The 17,714-nt window shown below is 43.0% G+C and overlaps 1 protein-coding gene across 1 annotated transcript in view; it reads right to left on the bottom strand.

Annotated features, from left to right (window-relative positions):
- The window catches only part of DPY19L1 (dpy-19 like C-mannosyltransferase 1), a 519,970-nt gene that overhangs the window by 11,429 nt on the left and 490,827 nt on the right, over positions 1 to 17,714 (bottom strand). Inside the window, exon 21 of the mRNA XM_085607487.1 lies at positions 14,638 to 14,763. Coding sequence (XP_085463613.1) covers positions 14,638 to 14,763 — 126 coding nt within the window. The remainder of the gene's footprint in view (positions 1 to 14,637; positions 14,764 to 17,714) is intronic.

Raw genomic sequence — 17,714 nt, 5'->3', positions numbered from 1 at the left:
TCAACGTCTACATGGCACCACTAGCACGCATCGCCCGACAGCACGACCTCAACATAATCGCCTACGCCGACGACACTCAGCTGATCCTCTCCCTCACCAAGGACCCTCTCACCGCCAAATCCAAATACAAACACAAGGAAAACAGTCACCCAGGCCCTAGTCAGCAGCAGACTCGACTACGGAAACGCCCTCTACGCCGGAGCCTCGTCCAAGCTCATCAACAGACTGCAGAGAATCCACAACGCCTCTGCACGCCAGATCCTCGACGTCCCGCGCCATGACCACATCACCCCCCATCTGAGGAACCTGCACTGGCTCCCCGTTGACAGGAGAATCTCCTTCAAGCTCCTGATGCACGCACACAGGGCACTTCACAAGACCGGACCAGCCTATCTCAACAACCGGCTCTTCTTCTACGTACCCAACAGGAAACTCCGCTCTGCTGACCACGTCCTGGCCACGGTCCCGCGCATCCGGAGAACAACTTCCGGAGGCAGATCCATCTCCCATCACGCCGCCAGGACTTGGAACACCCTCCCCCTCTACCTACGACAAACCGAAGACCTGCTGACCTTCAGGAGACAACTCAAGACCTGGCTCTTCGACCAATAGCAGCAGCAACCCCCCCTCGCCCCCCCCCCCAGCGCCTTGAAACCCTCACGGGTATGTAGTGAGCTTTACAAATTAATTGATTGATTGATCTGCATTGGGATGGTTAAAATAGAATTTGAAGAGATGCCTCAGGGTAATGTGGATTTGAACAGAATACTGTCTGACATGTAATACTGATAAGATGAGATACTTGATCAAAGGGACTGCGAGGGATGCCGATGAAGAGTATGGTAAATTGTCTGATGAGCTAAATGTTGACATTAGAAAAAAGTATAATGTCAAACAAAATCACAACATGGATCTAACACATGCAAAATCAAAGAAATGTGAATTATTACATTGAGAGCCCATATTAAAGACTTAATGAAGAAAATACGAGATTGGAGTGATTTAAAGAAATATCGATAACAATGAAAAAAGGGAACAGAAAATAAGGAAAAGATGAAGAACAATGAAGCAAAAGTAGGGAAAGATATAGCAAGTGATTCAGAAGTAGGATTATTACACAAAGAACCAAGGCAGAGCTGCCAAATTGCGAATGCACATCCAACCAATCCGTCCGTCGGAAAGTAATTTATCAGTAGCTTAGTATATTTTGTTGCTCTCCAAGCATAAGGTCTTCCTCCACCTTAAAAAGACCAAACTGTCTCTCCAAGGAGATACAATCCCCTGTGAGATCCCCAAATATGTTACACAAAGTCTGAGGCACATCCAAAGTTAGTCCAACCCTGTCGAGTAGGCATTAACCATCATCATGGAAAAGAGGAAGTTCACAAGATGTTCTTTTATTTCCTTTTATGTGTCCTTTATTTTCTTGCCAAAATCCATAACATAAGCAACAGGCAGCCGACACGTGTTTCGTCCTCAGAAGTAGGAAGAAATATGGTGGCTGAGTTTTCTTTAAGAGAAGTGCATGGAGAGAAGTTGGTGCATGCCCCCTGAACGAGGGCAGATTTCTTTGCATTACACATAACTAACCCTGGGCAGTGAACTCCGCTCCGCTGGCAGAGTTCCCCGCACTCCGCATTATGCGGTGCTCGCGAAGTTCTGAAAAACTCTGCTTTGCACAGCGGAGCGGAGTTTTTTCCTCGCTCGCGTTCACCAACGTCCAGCGAGATTTTTCCTTAGCGCTATCACCAACTTCAAGTTGGCGAGCGCGAGAACGGAAAATAAACCTCCCGCCGAGATTTCTCAAAGCGGGGGGTCCGGTTTCTCATTGCGTTGAGTAACTGCCTGTTCGCGTTGAGAGAGCTGCCGCTTGAATAAAAATCTACTTGAGCGGCAGAAAAGGTAAGCTTGCGCTGTGCTTGGCGCTATTGGCAATGATTGCACAGTGCGGACAAGCATCTGCCACTGTGCAATCACCATGAACGGCATTTTTCTACCGAACTCTGCCGCTTGCGGAGCTCCGTGTAGTGCGACTGAGTTTTTTTTGCACTTCGCGTAGCTTTACGTAGTGCAACTCCGTGAACTCCGCCCAGGGTTACACATAACTTTCCAAAGTTGAGAGAAAATCCAGCAAAGTGGTATGAGAGGTCATAAATTAACACATCTTTCTCCAATGCTGTGGACAACATTTTAATTCATAGTTTTAAATTGATGTTCTAGGATATTTATGGCTCGAGTGTAAGGGTGGTTGACACAGGAACCATGTTGACAGGGCTCTAAGAATGCATCATCAGTAGATGTGGCTGAGAAATATATTTGTTATCCCAAACAAGGAACCCCGTAATTCTGCACTGAGTAACTCTCTGCAATAGAAAAAAACATAGTTTCTGTTGTAAAACCACCAGGGGTTACCCCTTTGTGGCTTACTACATTATCGGGTCCATCCTAATCCACTGCGGATCGCGGCGTACTGCAACCTACAAACTACATGGGAGCACTTATAGATCTTTATATGATGATAAAGGAGATGTTATAAGCAGGGATTGGTGAAAGAAGAGCCAATAGGGGCACAGCTCAAAACATGTTGACCTCTAGGATTGCAGGCACATTATAACCTCGTTTTCGTAACTCTCCCATTTTTAACCATACCGACTAGAGGCAGGAATAAAAATTTGAGCTATCTGTTAGCCAGGTATTTTTAAACTACACCATAGTAGTGCACTATCCCCCACTCCCCTACTTATAACATCTCCTTTATCATTGCATCGGGCATGAAAATGAACATGACGAAAAGATTTTTGTGTAGCGCATAAAAATATATGTTTTCACGTTTATGTTATATTCTGTATCAAAGAATTTTTGAAAATGAAGCTTTTGTTGTAAGGAATAAGTATGTGGTACTAGCAATACTGTACCAAATGTAATAAAATATTATGAACAAAAAGTAAATGCTTAAAGAATGCAATAATAGGTAGGCTATAGTTTAAATTGTGATTAAACTATTTATGAACGTTTGTTCAAAGTGAATAGTGCACACCGCATTATCGTCTGTGTACTTGTTGTATGTTGCTCCTGTATGAGGGATCCATATAGAAAATTCAGAACTGTTTATGCACTATATTCTATTTCAGAAACATTGAAGGCATCCTCCTTACCAAATGTGACTTCAGCTGAAGTATCAGAATTAATTGCTCTAACAAGAGCTTGCCGCTTGTCAGAGAATTTAAATGTGACTATCTATATAGAGAGCCAGTATGGTTTTGTTGTTGTGCATGACTATGGTCAACTCTGGTCACAAAGAAGGTTCATGACATCCTCGGATGCTCCAATAAAGAATATTATGTACATCTTGGATTTGTTGGATGCAATTCAGAAACCGAAAGAAGTGGCAGTTGTAAAGTGTCAAACCCATAAGTCTGGCAAGGATTTGGTCACATCAGTAAATAAGTATGCTGACCAAATGGCAAGGTATTGTGTCTTGCAGGAAGGGACAATCATTCAGGAGATACACTTTCACAAATGATAACGCTACACAGGATTCAAACCATGTAACATGTTATTTTAAGGATTCATTGCAGACTTCCTTGACTGAATTGAGGAATCTGCAGGAGGAAGCTCCTAATGATGAAAAATGAAAATGAATAAAATAAGGTTACAAAAAGTATTATCAAGATTTGTATGTAAATAAGAATCAAAAGTATATTCTACCTAACTTGACGTTACAGCCTATGTGTAAATATTTGCATAATCAAGCTTAAGCAGAGAGAGACAGTCTAATCCAGATATTAAAGAAGTAATAGGAAAATACAAGATTTTGACATGTAGTTGAAGATATGCGAGACCGATGTTTAGTGTGCCATCTAAACAATCGAGGTAAACAAACTTATGAATCACATTAATCAGAAGGCCCACTTACAAGATTACAAGCACACTTGGTCAAAATGCCACACTGTAATGACCTTAAGTATATTTTGGTAGTTGTCTGCTTGATCTTAAAATGGGTCAAACTATTTCCCACTAGGACAGCAGATAGCCTTACAGAAGCCAAAGTGTTGTTCAGGGAGTTGATACCATGATTTGGCCTCCCGACTTTTGATTAAACTCATTAAGGCACCTATTTAAAAAATGAAGAACTTCAAATAATCTGTACAGCTTTTGGGATCAAGCAAAGATTCCACTGCAGTTATCGACCACTATCATCTTATGTGGTGGAGAGGACGAATAGTACCCTCGAGAACAAACTAGCAGAAGACTGCCTTGACAGGCTTGAAATGGCCTGATGCACTTCCCCTTGTGTTGATGACTATGAGAAGTACTACAAACGGGAAGATGGGCTGAAAGCCCCATGGAATCATCATGAGAATAGCAATGATATTTGCATGTGTACCTATAGCTGCACTAGTTTCAATAACTGATTATATTGTTCTGGATTTTTGCATATGTCCGGTTGATGTTGTAAAATATCTCTCTCACCAGGGTGATACAGTCACAGAAGACTATAGAGACACTACCTGCCACAATCTAAAGGCAGGGGACTAGATTCTCATCCGTAAACATGTCAGCAACGTATGTTTGGACGAACAGTTGAATGGCACTTGTCACGTTATACTGACCACCAATAGAACAGTCTGATGTGCGGGATTATGACAATGAATCCCTGCTGCTCACATGAAAAGAGTTAGAGCAGTTGAAACCGTGAAAGATGCAGATTCTGATTATCAAAATGCACAGACTGCTGAACAAGGTGACTGTTCAAGTGACAGTTCAGGTCAAGTTCACAGCGTGTATCCAAAGGGGGGTGAATAACGTGTAACTGGTGAAGATCACGATGAAAAACAAAATAGTGGCGATCAATATGAAAAACAAGTTGAAAATTTAAAGAAAAATCTAAAGCGACAGTTTCAAGTGAGTGAAAGTTCTGATGAAGAGCTTGAAACTCCAGAAGTCCTGTTACAAAGTAATCAGAGTGAAGGGCTGTTGCGATGAAAAATAGCATTGGTGGATGTAAATGATAAGCTCGAAAAGTTTCTAATTGAAATCAGAGATGAAAAGAAAATTCACTGTGGAAAGAGCAGATGAAAGGGAGACCTAATAATATACGAGATCAAGTGAAAGCTGAAGTCCTGAGACAAACCGAGAACTAAAGACTTTCACTAACGAAATTAGAGCTGAAAAAACTCCCACGAAGAGAACTTGTAAGCAGAAACACTGTGAGCCAGAGTCAAAGGCATGAAATCGGTCAGACTGGGAGACTAACAAGAGTAAAACATTGACCAGTAAAAGATCAGCCAGAAGGAGATTTCCTAATCGAAAGTATGCTTCACAAAAATTGGTATACCTGGCTACAATATCAGAGGATGACACAGATGAAGATGATTGCTTCCCACTGAAGACGTGCCATGATTACTATGAGAATGACCAGGATTTAGAGCCTGATACAGAAGAAGAAATAAACACCTTGAGGGTAAAATAGAGACAAACACAGAATGCTTGTGTAAATTTGGAAAGACCGAAAGAGATTTAATGCACAATAATTTTATGAACTGATTGAGTGGAACTGATTTCGATTGGATTTTACACATTGACAAAAACTGATAAAGTCGAAGAAAATTGAGAAATTTAACTCGATTTTTTTTCTTCTACGCTATAGGAAAATAAAATAAAGAAAAACCTAATTTTTGACTTGGTCTCTAACATGAAGACGGGGTACAGCACGTGTTGTAAATTTTTAAGGATGATATTATTAATTTTAATAATTGTGATATTAGTTGTCCTGTTGGTATACCTACTGAATCCTGTGTGAAATATTTCACAACATATATAGTGATGCTGCAATTGGAAATAACTATAAGGATTTAGAAAAAAGAAGAACATAAAACTATTTTGGAGCAGATTAGGGAAGAAGAAGAATTTAGGTTTTCAAGTTTACATCCAAGATTGGAAATTGACTAAGGGAGAAAAGGTGAAAAGTGTATGGTAAGATACAGTCCTATAAAAGGAGGTAAGGAAGAATGTGTAGTCCTATCGAAGCAGGTAAGGAAGATTTTGTTGGTGGAAGCATATGCGAGAAAACCTATGATGAAAGTGGAGAGGTTCTAACGGGGAAAGAACTTAGAAGGAGAGGAATTTATTATGTTTGTGGGAAAACTGCTTATTTTAATTTGCCAAAGAATTGGGTGGGTTCACGTTATTCAGTTTATTTTTTCCTGGAATGTATCACCTTTTTGTGGTGCACGGTCAGTCCCCCTCCTAAAGGTCTGTTTGCCTCTGCACCTGCATTCAAAATACAGCGTAAGCGCAAAGGCAAAGTGATTCCCTCAATTGCATTTGGCAATGTCCCCAAGCAAATGAGGGAATGCCCTTCAGAGATAGCGCTGGTGCAACATGTGCGGCAACTCTATCAGTATTACAGAAATAGCTGCACAAGTATCTGCAGCCCCTTGTGTAATACCATAGTGTCCTGGGGGTCACACGGATGTTGCCCCTCCGGGACACTGTGTGCAAAACGGCTGCACGCAGTAAATTTTGTATTCAGGTTAGTGGAATGACAACAAGGTATGGGCGTGCTTGAGAATGAGGAGCAGGCAGAATACAGAGTAAAGACAACATTTGCGAATGCATTCTCATACTTCTAGAGCATCTGAGTTTCATTTTAGTTAGTTTCACTAGGCAGCTTCTTATCCCAAGGTTAAGGAGGCTAAGACACGTTTATAGACCCAGTTTTGACCAAATCACTCTGGCCATTATGTAGTAAGCAGTATGAAAGGGCTTGCTTAAGTCTGCAGAGCTTACATACACCAAACAGCAAAACACAAGCAAGCATTTGCAATGCAATTGGCCTTGCATTTGTGAAAGTTAGAGCTACTAGTGGTGTAAATTACAATGTTTATTTTTTGTGTTTGCAGTTGAGTGATTACATTTGCCTAGCGCTAATGCCATTTGTATGACCTTGTGGCGCTGGAGAACCAGAAAATGGGAAATAGATTAAGAGGGAGTGGAGGTGGAAAATAAATGACACCAATGGAAAAAGGAATTTAAACAAAAGAACGGAGTTGCTGTAAAGGGTTGGGGATAATGCATGACAGGATAGTGTGTGATACCGGAGCAAGATCTGTGCTTGAGAGAAAGAGAGAGCGAAAGATGGTTTAGAGAGAAGGGTGCGTGAGTGACAGAGAGAAAGAGATGGTTGTAGAAGAATGGGGCGGGGAGAAGGAATATGAGAGGGACTGGGAAACAGAAGGCAGTTGCGAGTTTGTGAGGGAAAGACTAAAGCAGAATGGATGAAAGAGCTGGGGGATTTGATTTTGGAGCCTGATTACCCAGCTATGAAGGGTCAATAATTGGAAATGTAGCAGGGTTTAAGCACAGAAGAGTAGGGACACCTCCCGACAAGACAACATCTAATAAAACCCTGCTTCAAAAATAGACTCCAAAGAGACACAAAGTTGAGCGTACACATTAGGGAAATAAACAGGTCATCCATTGATGTTTGTTTCGTGAGCATCCCAGGCAATAGTAGAAGTGCATAAAGTAAACTGGGGGAAGTGTGACGCTATGCCACATCTCCTACTCATGCTTTTGGCAGGGTTTTCAAGGTCATTAATGTTAGCATGTTTCCTAGGAGGTTGCTTAAGGCAATAAATGTATAATGTACAAAATGATTATGTAGGTCTGTTTCATGTTATACATGGGTGCTTCCAGAGTCCCTTGGGCACAGAGTAAGGTCCGAAATTGGAAACATTTTTTACAACCACAACATGGAGGAGCATAGTAGACATGGTCCATTCAAAATTGCGGCCTATTATTGGTTTACCTAAAAAGCTTGTCTACACACAGGATTGTGGTGCCGCATAAAATAACCTTTTAAAAACAAATGAAGGCCTGGCTCTATTGCAGTTGATGGCAGCCTTTCTGTTTGATGCTTATGGACTAATTAGAAGGCAGAAGTTAAAAATAATTATATTGTTTCTCCTCAAAAGCAGCTCAACAAGATAATTACCCACACTAGCCATCAACTAACAGAGTGCGTTCTGCCTCAGAAATTTGGTGAATTTTGAATGACGTTCACTAGTTTACTTTTTCACAATGACGATTCTCTATTTGGGGAGAGGTGGGGATTTAAATGGAAAAGCACACTTTATATTCCTGCTGTTTTTCTCAAAACAATAATTTTGCATAGCACTTCATGTCACACTCCTAGTGTGGGCCAGACGTTGCAATCTACCGGTTTAATGACTTTAGAACTACAGAAGCCCAATTCTACCTCACTAGGTTTATGAGCCATGATCTTTAGATCGCTGCAGATGTGAGCGGCGAGTGACAACTCAGTTACAGTGACTTCACTCGCTCTGCGTCGCACTCCTCCCAGTGCTATCTACAGCAAAGCTGTAAAAATATAGACTGAATACCACGTCTTGAAGACAGCGCATGCATGCCTAGGCGAGACTTAAAAATCACATTTTGATGTCAGTAAGGCACAAACTACTGTGGACCAACACATAATATTGGGGCTAAATTGAACTCCTTAATTCATAAATGAATAGCAGAAAGTACAATAATATCTTTATTAAGGAGAATTCTGCCTTATTCCTACATAGTTTCCTTGCAGGATTTCTGCTACTTCTGAGAAGTTGAAATATCTGGGGTTTTGTCTGCAGTAACTTTCCTGACCTCATAATTCGTAATGTGGCAGATAGGAGGATTACCAACCCCTTAGGGAATTATAGCCGCACACACCACCGTCTCGGTTAGACGTTAACCCACCTCGGATCTCAGTCAAGGTAAAACAAGATGTATGCGCAGTGACGTGAAGTGATCAGTGGAGATGTAGCCTTTGATTATAGAGATATGCACAGCGAAATGTGAAGTGAACACAGACAGGCATACCCTCTAATAGTACAGGTATGCTCGGAGAGATGAGAAGTGAAGACAGGGTGAAATAGCCTTTGAGAGGTGAATGCGGAGAGAGAGGTTAAATGAAGACAGAGATTAAGCCTCTGATGCGTGATGTGTATGCAGAGAGATGTGAAATTAAGACAAGCAGGCATAGCCTCTGATGCAATATCTATGCACAGAGAGATGTGAAGTGAACAAAGAGAGACAGAATCTCTGATGAGAAAGGTATACACAGAGAGATGTGAAGCATACATGCCAACATTTCAACTTCAATAGGCGGGAGAACTATGCGCCCTGGCGAGCGAGTGCAGCGAGCAAGTCCGAACATCTTAAGAAGGGTTCGGGGGGCTTCTCCCCCCAAGAAATTGTTTGAAAAAAGAGTGGGTAAATGGTGCATTTTCAAGCAAATTTTAGAAGCAAGATGGTTAATAAAGCAATTGTGAAAGTGCAGTTATTACATTAATAAAGGGATGTCATATAACAACATGTAGATAGAAATGTTCCTGAAGCTGGGCCATGCCAGTGCCACACACCTCTGAGCAATATACACACTGTGTGCCAGCACGGCCTAGTGTCAGAAACATTTCTATCATTATGTTTTTGAAGCTAGGCCCAGTGCTGGCACTCACTCTATAAACACTAACACTCTTTGAAGTTAGTGTCAGTCACAGCAGCCTCAGAGTCGACCTCACTGAAATCCAGGAACGAGGCTGAAATATTGGGATCTTATCCTGAATGTCCTGGACTCTCTTTCCGAGGGGAAAGGCACAAAACAGGACTGTATCCAGAATGGCTCCAGTGAAGAGTGGGGGGGTCTGGGAAGGAGTCAGGTGTGACTTCAGCACATTTATAGTGAACCCCAAAGATAACAGAAGGTTTGCTGTGGTCTGGAGGTGCTAGGAGGCCAGGCTGCCTTCAACAAGTAATTGTTGAGGTAGAGGACGACTGGCAGCCCAGACTTCCGAAGATGTGCTGCTGCCACCACCTTAACTTTCAAGAACACCCAAGGGGTGCTGGTGAGACTAAAGGGGAGCACAGTGAACTGAAAATGCTCCTCTCCCACCACAAACAACTGACAGTGCCAATGGTTCGGCAGAACGGGAATATGGAACGAGGCTTCCTGCAGGTCAAACACCACCATCCAGTCGCTAGGTTCAAGGGCAGGCAAGACCTGGACAATGGTGAGCATTTTGAGTTGCTCCTTCCATAGAAAGGAATTGAGATGGTGCTTGTCTAGAATAGACCAAAGATCCACATTCCTCTGATGGCACTCTCCAGGTCAGCGAACTAGGGAGCAACTTTATGTGTTGGGTCTTGGTCCCTGGTGCTGAAAGGTGGTGATCGGCAACAGGCTGAAGACTTTGAGCCACCAACTTGCCCCAGCAGCCTTCTCAGCTGTTGAGTCCCTGTGCTGTGAACAGGAGGCCAGATCACTGACCCTTGGAATATCTTGCCTTTGGCTGGGCTTGACTTCTCCTAGAGCAGGACACATCAAGCATGGTCCCTCTCCTTTGCTATCCACCAGGTTCATCAGGTGCAGTCCACATCAGTGCAGCCTCTCTTTGCCGGTTCCGCAGTGCAGAAGGGCAGTGTTCCTTCTTCCAGTGCAGCTGAGATCAGAGTTCGAGGTGCCAGGAGTGCCCTACTAATGCTCAGAAAATGCCCTCAGGGCAGGATGCGGTAGGTAGCCAAATGGACTACCAGGTTTCCTCCAACATGATTACCAATTCCTGCAAAGTGCAGCATCTGAGCATCCCAGAATGCACCATTCTGCCCACATCCTACATGGCAGGACCCGTCCCCTGGCGTATGGTGCTCCCTATCAGCTATACGCCCTGGAAAACAAGTGTAGCAACTTGTTTCTTCTCTCCTGTCCCAATTGCCAGCCTGTCTGCCTAAACAATGGAGCACCCCCTCTCCCAAGTGTTACCTATTTGCCCTTCAAAGGTGGCTTCTCCTTTGAAGCTCGCCTTTTGGGCCAACACCTGTGTGGTTTCCTCCCCAATCAGTCTTGATCATGCAGTCCAATTGGGGGTTTGTATCGATTAGACAGGGCAGGATTCAGGCCCTGATCCCAAGAATAAGCATTATCAAGGGCACTGGAAACAACTTGAAGAATGACCCCCTGGTGAGGCAACGCTTGGATCACAGGTCTATAAAAATATCCCAAAGGCAGAACTGTGATACGAATTGTGACTACTGAGCCCACCCCTAAATTTGAAAGCATTAACTACAATGCAGTCGCACCTAAAGGATTTGGGAGCACTGCCTAAGGATGCTTGTTTCCGGTGCAGGGAGGACCTGGCTTGGCAGTTCGGGCTGGACTGTTCCCATGAGGCACAGAGTCAAGACTGATTTGCATATGGCCAGGTCTAAACTGGGGTGGCATGGTGAGCAAAAGAATGATGGATTTAACCCAGATCTCTTGACTGGGTGAATGTTTTGATTTGTTCTGCATTCCGTCCATCAATTGTGTGTCTTTAGTTCTGCCTATCCAGCCTACCCTATGTACAATAATTGCCTCATCAAATAGCATCTGTCTAACTTCAGGAAGGGTCCTCTGAGCAAGCCAGTGAACAGCCTTATTCTTGATTTGCAGTAAATCCTCTTAGGCAGATTGTGATAAAGGCAGAACATTTGCCACAACTAAAACATAGGGGTGCAGGAGGGAGGGAGATGCAAAATTGAAGTGGAAGGGCAGCAGACCTAAGCAGCACCCATCATAGCTCTCTGAAGGAGTTGGGGAACTCTCAGCTCAGAGTGTGGTGCGAATGATAATTAACCTAGCCCCAACCCCTTGGATTGTACCATTTCTAATGCATCAAATGTATGGGTAAAATTTTCCAGGGGTGAAAAAATTCCTGTTTACAGGATACTTGGGACGTTTTGAATAGCACACTCATTTACAGCAACCTTATCGATTTCTTTAAATTACTTGAGCTGGGTTGAGGGGGAGGCAGGAACACCCTTTTTTATTTTTGCCTTTAGATCTAGTGCCACACACTACAGCACTCCCTCCCGATACCCCATGTGGTGCCTACTGAACTTGTAGGTCTATAGAGGCAACCAGGACTTCTAAATCGGAGTCAGCTTCCTAGCTCCTACTGCCTGAGGGTTCCTGGGCTAACACAGAGCAAAGCAGTTCTAGGAGCTATGGGTGCAGGATCTTCAGCTGTAGTTAACGTGTGTAGGCCCTGTTTTGAGTGAGTTATTTGTTCTTCCACAGAAGAGATCTCTTCAGCAAGGGCACAATCGCAATTTTGAAAAAATTAAATTGGACTGCTCGTTCTGGGGTGTTTATTAATAGTGTTTTTAGCTTCCGCTTTACTTTTCCCCATGGTGCAAGAAGAGATAAGTCTACTAACTAGTGTATACATTCGTGAGGGGGATGTAAACAAAGTTATCTTGGACCGGCAAGAGATAGGCCCAACATATATCCATATGAGAACTCATACAATTAATGTCACAGTACCTTGGCCAAATAGATGAGGCTCAATGCTAAATGCCTTCTGTAAAATGAGCAAGAACCAAGAGGGGTGGCCCAGCCCAGCGTCTTCCAGGCTACGATGGGCCCGCCCTTGGCCCGGGCTATGCTCAGGCAGGGCCCCCCGCGAATATACGACATTACATTGCGGTGTTTACACCACGATACCTTTACAACGCAAGTCGTTACAACGACCTGCGCTGGAGGGCGCTGGACTCAGGAATAGTATGATTTACTATTCCAACTCCAGTCTACGTACAGTAGGGAAGGTGTTGGAATAGTAAATCATACTATTCCTTAGGTTAGAGCGCCATCCAGCACAAGTCATTGTAATGACTTGCTTTGTAATACCCGTGTTGTAAAGGTATTGTGGTGTAAAAACCACAATGTAACCGATGTTTCCCGGCTCGCGCGCATACCGAGCTCAATGTCGAGGCCCGCTCCCTTCAGGTGCCAGTTGAAACTGGGGCTTCCAAGCGCAGGACAAGCTGGGGAATGGAGTCTCCAATGGTATGTGTGGTTCGTAGGGGGCCACAAACCCCTCTTCCAGGTTGTCAGGTGTCACACTCTCTGCTTCTGCCCCAGCCGTAATAGTATTCATATGAGATGAGGTCTGAGCTGCTGCCATCCTCTCACAGCATGCACCCCTCACTGTCCTGACCTCCAGAGACCCCCCTCTCTGATATGAATCAAGTTAAACCACGGCGCTTAAGGTTATATTTATGTTTTAGTTTTATAAAGTGTGCAGGTAACAAAGTATCCTGACACTAACCAGAGAAGCAAGAGGGAGAAAGTGGAAATACCAACTAAAGAGATGAATTTTAAGGGCCTTGTGAACGTGGAGATGGCTATTGTTCAGAGGGGAAGTCGGGTGGGCGTTGAACATCAGCTTTTTTTTGTAGAATCCAACGTTGTGAGCACATAGTAGTAATCGTTGATACAGTTCTTGTAACTCGGGATGCAGTCATATACTATATCTGATTAAATGTGTTGCCTATTACTACAGCCTAAGTAAGAACATTCCACCAAGAACTCGCCTCCATTGTCATTCTATGCATGCAGCAAATGAATACCACAACTTGTGACAAGACATCGGCATGACCACAATCAAATATGTCACATAAAGTGTGATTTCTTTTTCACAGGCTACCAAGCAAAAACAAAGAAAAAAATGAAGCCTCATGTCACTCTCATTGTATTAGGAATACACTGTCGACAGAATGAGAAAGCATGACAGAAGTTTGGATTCCTCTCTAGTGTAGTGTCGGAAGATAACTTGGTCTTGGCGCTACTGCTTACCTTTTTAGGTTTGGTGTAAAGAAACCTTCACCAGTTGTTGCAAAATACTGCATATAAACAAAACCAGAAGCCCTCCATTCTGTTCATCTCACAGGACAGAATGAGGAGTGAGTGCACTCAAGGCAGACGATGGGTGACGAGGCAGCAACGGGGAAGTCAGGCTACTGCAGAGAATCAAGGCACTATAAAACTATGCATTTAAGTGATCACAATCCTCCCTATATGGACTTATCTCACTAATCTACCAATGGAATGGAAGAGAAGTATAAAGAGGCAAAACATCGTATGCGAATGGCTGATACTTCCAGCATCAAGTGGCTTCCGTGTTGACTGCTTTAAATTGCGACTGAGATCTCCAACACGCAATGAATGAAGGGCACTGACTCACTGCTGCTTTCTGAGGATATTGACATACGCTTTGGAAGAAAACCTAAATAGACATCATGAGGTCCGTTTCAGGGGGAATCTGATGTGTGTTTCATACAGTTGGATACAGAAAGAGTGTCGCACAGGCTTAAAATCTTTTTCAAATGTGTGTTATGCAGAAAGTCCTCTAGTTGCTCCCTGTCAGCATGGATTTTTCATTAGTTTGCAGAAAACGGGCAGAAGTAGTAGTACAAAATACTGGAGTGGTGATGAGACGTAATGGTAAAAGGTGCAATGGTAATGACTTGAATCAGCTGTAATACTATTGAGATGGTTAGTACAACTTTTATGAGTAATCGGAGTTCAGTATTCTCTCTTATTGTGACGGACACAATCAAGAAGTGGCAATCTATTGGAAACAGCATAGAACAGAAATAAGATTTACTTTCAAAGAGAAGTGGGAACTTAGCTAGTAGTTCAAGGTGTTGCGATAACTTTTATCAACTCTCTATTGTTATGGTGCAAAAAATTAAAAAAAAAAAAAAAGAAATTCCATAATCTCTGCCCTTTGTTTAAGGTTGCTTTATACTCACTTTGTTTTCCTCACACACCATGAATCTTCTAGAACGTAGAACTGAACTCCCAATTTAATCAGATTTGCCTTCACCTCTTTTGCTGGCTTTCGACTATATACTGAATACACCATTTTTGTGATGGCCCTTCAAAGAAAAAGGAAAATATTGATATTAGACTGCATTGAAAGTAAAAATAACTACTAGTCTATTTTTGCATTAAAAAAACACATCCTGGCTCAATAAATCAATACAAAACTAACAACTTGGAACAAATGATTTCAGAATACTCTGTTTAGAATAGAAAAATGCAATCCTTGCAATTAAACTTGCTCACAGCTTTCATAAGTATTCATACGATGTGTCGGATTCCCCAAACTGTAGACTCTCTGACGGCTCTAACAGAAAAATATGCACCTGAAAACAAAAACAAAGACCACTTTCTGGCCTCTTTGCCCCGCCAATTCTCCATCCTCCCCTTGCGCTGAAAGATGTTGTGCATACCACACATCAGCTGCAGTTATGTTAATAGAGAGAGATTGTTTTTACAACATGCATTGTCTTTGAGTGTGGCATAGTAGTTTTTGAGGTGAGAACACTCATATGTTTTTATGCGGGAGAATAGCTCGTAAAGGAGTAGGGCGGGTATCATCGCTCTCGATTGCTGTGTGTGGGAGGTACATTTGTGGATGATACCAATAAAGCGCAAAGTGGGAATGTGCACATAAATAATATTAGAAATCTGGGGCAACAAAGCCACCTTTCGCATATGGTCTAGTAAGTGTGCGCCAGCTCATCCTAGATTGTCGACCAACTCATGCAGGCGTTATGGCAGAGGTTAGCGTTTCAAAGAAGGCCTGCGTGAGTGGTATGGGTATATTGATAAATAAATATAAGTACTTAGGGAGTATGACCATTTTCATAAGTGCTAGTAGGTCGGCTAAGGACAGAGGAAGCCATTTCCATCTCGATTTTCCTGCAATTCTGAAATTGCAGTACCATAATTCTGTCTTATAACTATATCCGGGTTACGATGTATCCAAATGACCAGTTTAACTGGATCCACACACCATTCTAGAGGAAAATCCAGAGTGAGAGGCTTTGTGTCAGTGGAATATAGTTGATTTAGACCAGTTAATACTTAAGCCTGAGTATCTGTTAAATGTTATATATGCCTGGATAATTGATGATAGATATGGGCCAGGCTCCCTGACATATATCACTATGTCGTCTGCGTATAGAGATATAGACAATGGACGTTGGCAGAATCGCAAGCCTGATGCGGCATGATATTGTCTAATTATGCAGATGAGTGGTTCAAGCGCCAGAGAAAATTGGATCGACGATAGAGGACAACCCTGCCTTGTTCCTCTGTATATATGCGGCATTTCTGAAGGAACATCATTAACTTGAATACGGGCAACAGAGTACATATATAGTAAGCAAATCCATCCCACAAAGGCCTGCGGCATACACATGCATGGTAATACAGTAAACCTGTATGGCCATTGTATTGAATCAGATGCTTTGGCAGCATCAAGTAATACTGCTGCTGCCTGTAGGGATGGATCCAGTTGGTGAAGCACAGTAATCATTGTACGTAAGTTATGTGTGGTGGATCCAGTGGGGACAAAGCCTGACTGTTCCGGTAACACCAACGATGGTAATAAGGGCTGGAGGCATGTTGCTACTATATTTGCTAATATTTTGGCATCTGTATTATTAAGTAATAGTCGGTGGTAGAAATCACACCTTTTGGGCGGTTTGTCTGGTTTCTAATAGGGTCGCTATCAGTGCCTCTCGCAATGTTGGAGGTAGGGACTTTGTATCATATGCTACCTGGTTTACCTCCCTAAGACGGAGCACAAGTAAGTCTGCATACACTTTGTAAAATTCGCTAGGTAGTCTGTCACTCCCAGATGCTTTCCCATTCTGAAGTGTTCGAATGTCATCCCTAATTTCATCTTCACTGATGGGCTGGACTAAAAACTCCTTCTGTCCAGAAGACAGCCAAGCGAGGGCTAGATTATCTAGGTATGAGGCAATATCCTGTTCCGTGGCCAATTCCTGAGCAACGTATACGCCAGCATAAAACGTCACAAAGATAGCTACAATAGAGGGTGTGTCAATATGTGTGATGCCATCTTGAGATAGTATGCTCAGCACATGCGCATTAGTTCAGGGAATACGTAATTTGGCAGCTAGGCTACATCCTGGTCTAACACCCTCGCCATAAGCCCGGGCTACCCAGCGTCTAACCATGCTTCAAATTTCTTGATCAGCTAAATGATGATATTCAGTTATGCGCTCTCTAATCTGCGCTAGTATCGAGGGGTCTGCTTGTGTCTCAGTCTCTCGCTAGCCCGGTTAATTTAGTTTCCAGTGTCTTAAGACGTGATCTAATAGATCTTAGTACTCCCGCTTAAAGCCCAATACAGGCTACCCATATTGTCACTTTGAATGCCTCCTACAGTGCACCCACTTTAGCCATAGAACCCTAATTTTCACTGAAATATTGTGTAATTGCTGTGTACCAATACCGTCCCTAAACACTATGTCTAATAGGGAGGAGGCTTGGAGTCTCCATTGGAATTGTCTATGTGTATGTGTGAGGAAATCAAGCGATAGTTTACAGGGGAGTGGTCTGATAATGTTCTTGATAACTCGCTTATATCAGTAGTCCAGGCGCTAAATTCTTGCAACACTAGCCAATAATCTATACGTGACCACATATTGTGCACTTTGGAAATTAAGGTGCCCTCCTTCCACCCAGGGTGTTGCGTCCTCCAAATATCCACCAATCTGCACTCCTCCATACCATTCCAGAGCGACTGTATGAAGCGTTTACAATTCCAGTCTGCTGTGGGAGATCTATCTAGAGCTGGGTTCAGTGATGCATTAAAATCCCCTCCTCACAAGATCGGAGAGGAATGCAGGACGTGTAATCGGCTCCATATTCTGTCAAAACAGCCTGGGTCGTCAATATTGGGCACATAGGAATTGACAATTGTAATCATCTGGTTCCTCAGCCGACCCCGTAATATGGCAAATCTGCCTCGGTCATCTGTTTCAGTGTGTATATTCTGGAATGGCATGCC

This window comes from Triturus cristatus, chromosome 5_2, assembly GCF_964204655.1.
Source record: "Triturus cristatus chromosome 5_2, aTriCri1.1, whole genome shotgun sequence".
Lineage (NCBI taxonomy): Eukaryota > Metazoa > Chordata > Amphibia > Caudata > Salamandridae > Triturus > Triturus cristatus.
Note: the sequence above shows the minus strand (reverse complement) of the source record. Positions and strands in the feature narration are given on the sequence as shown.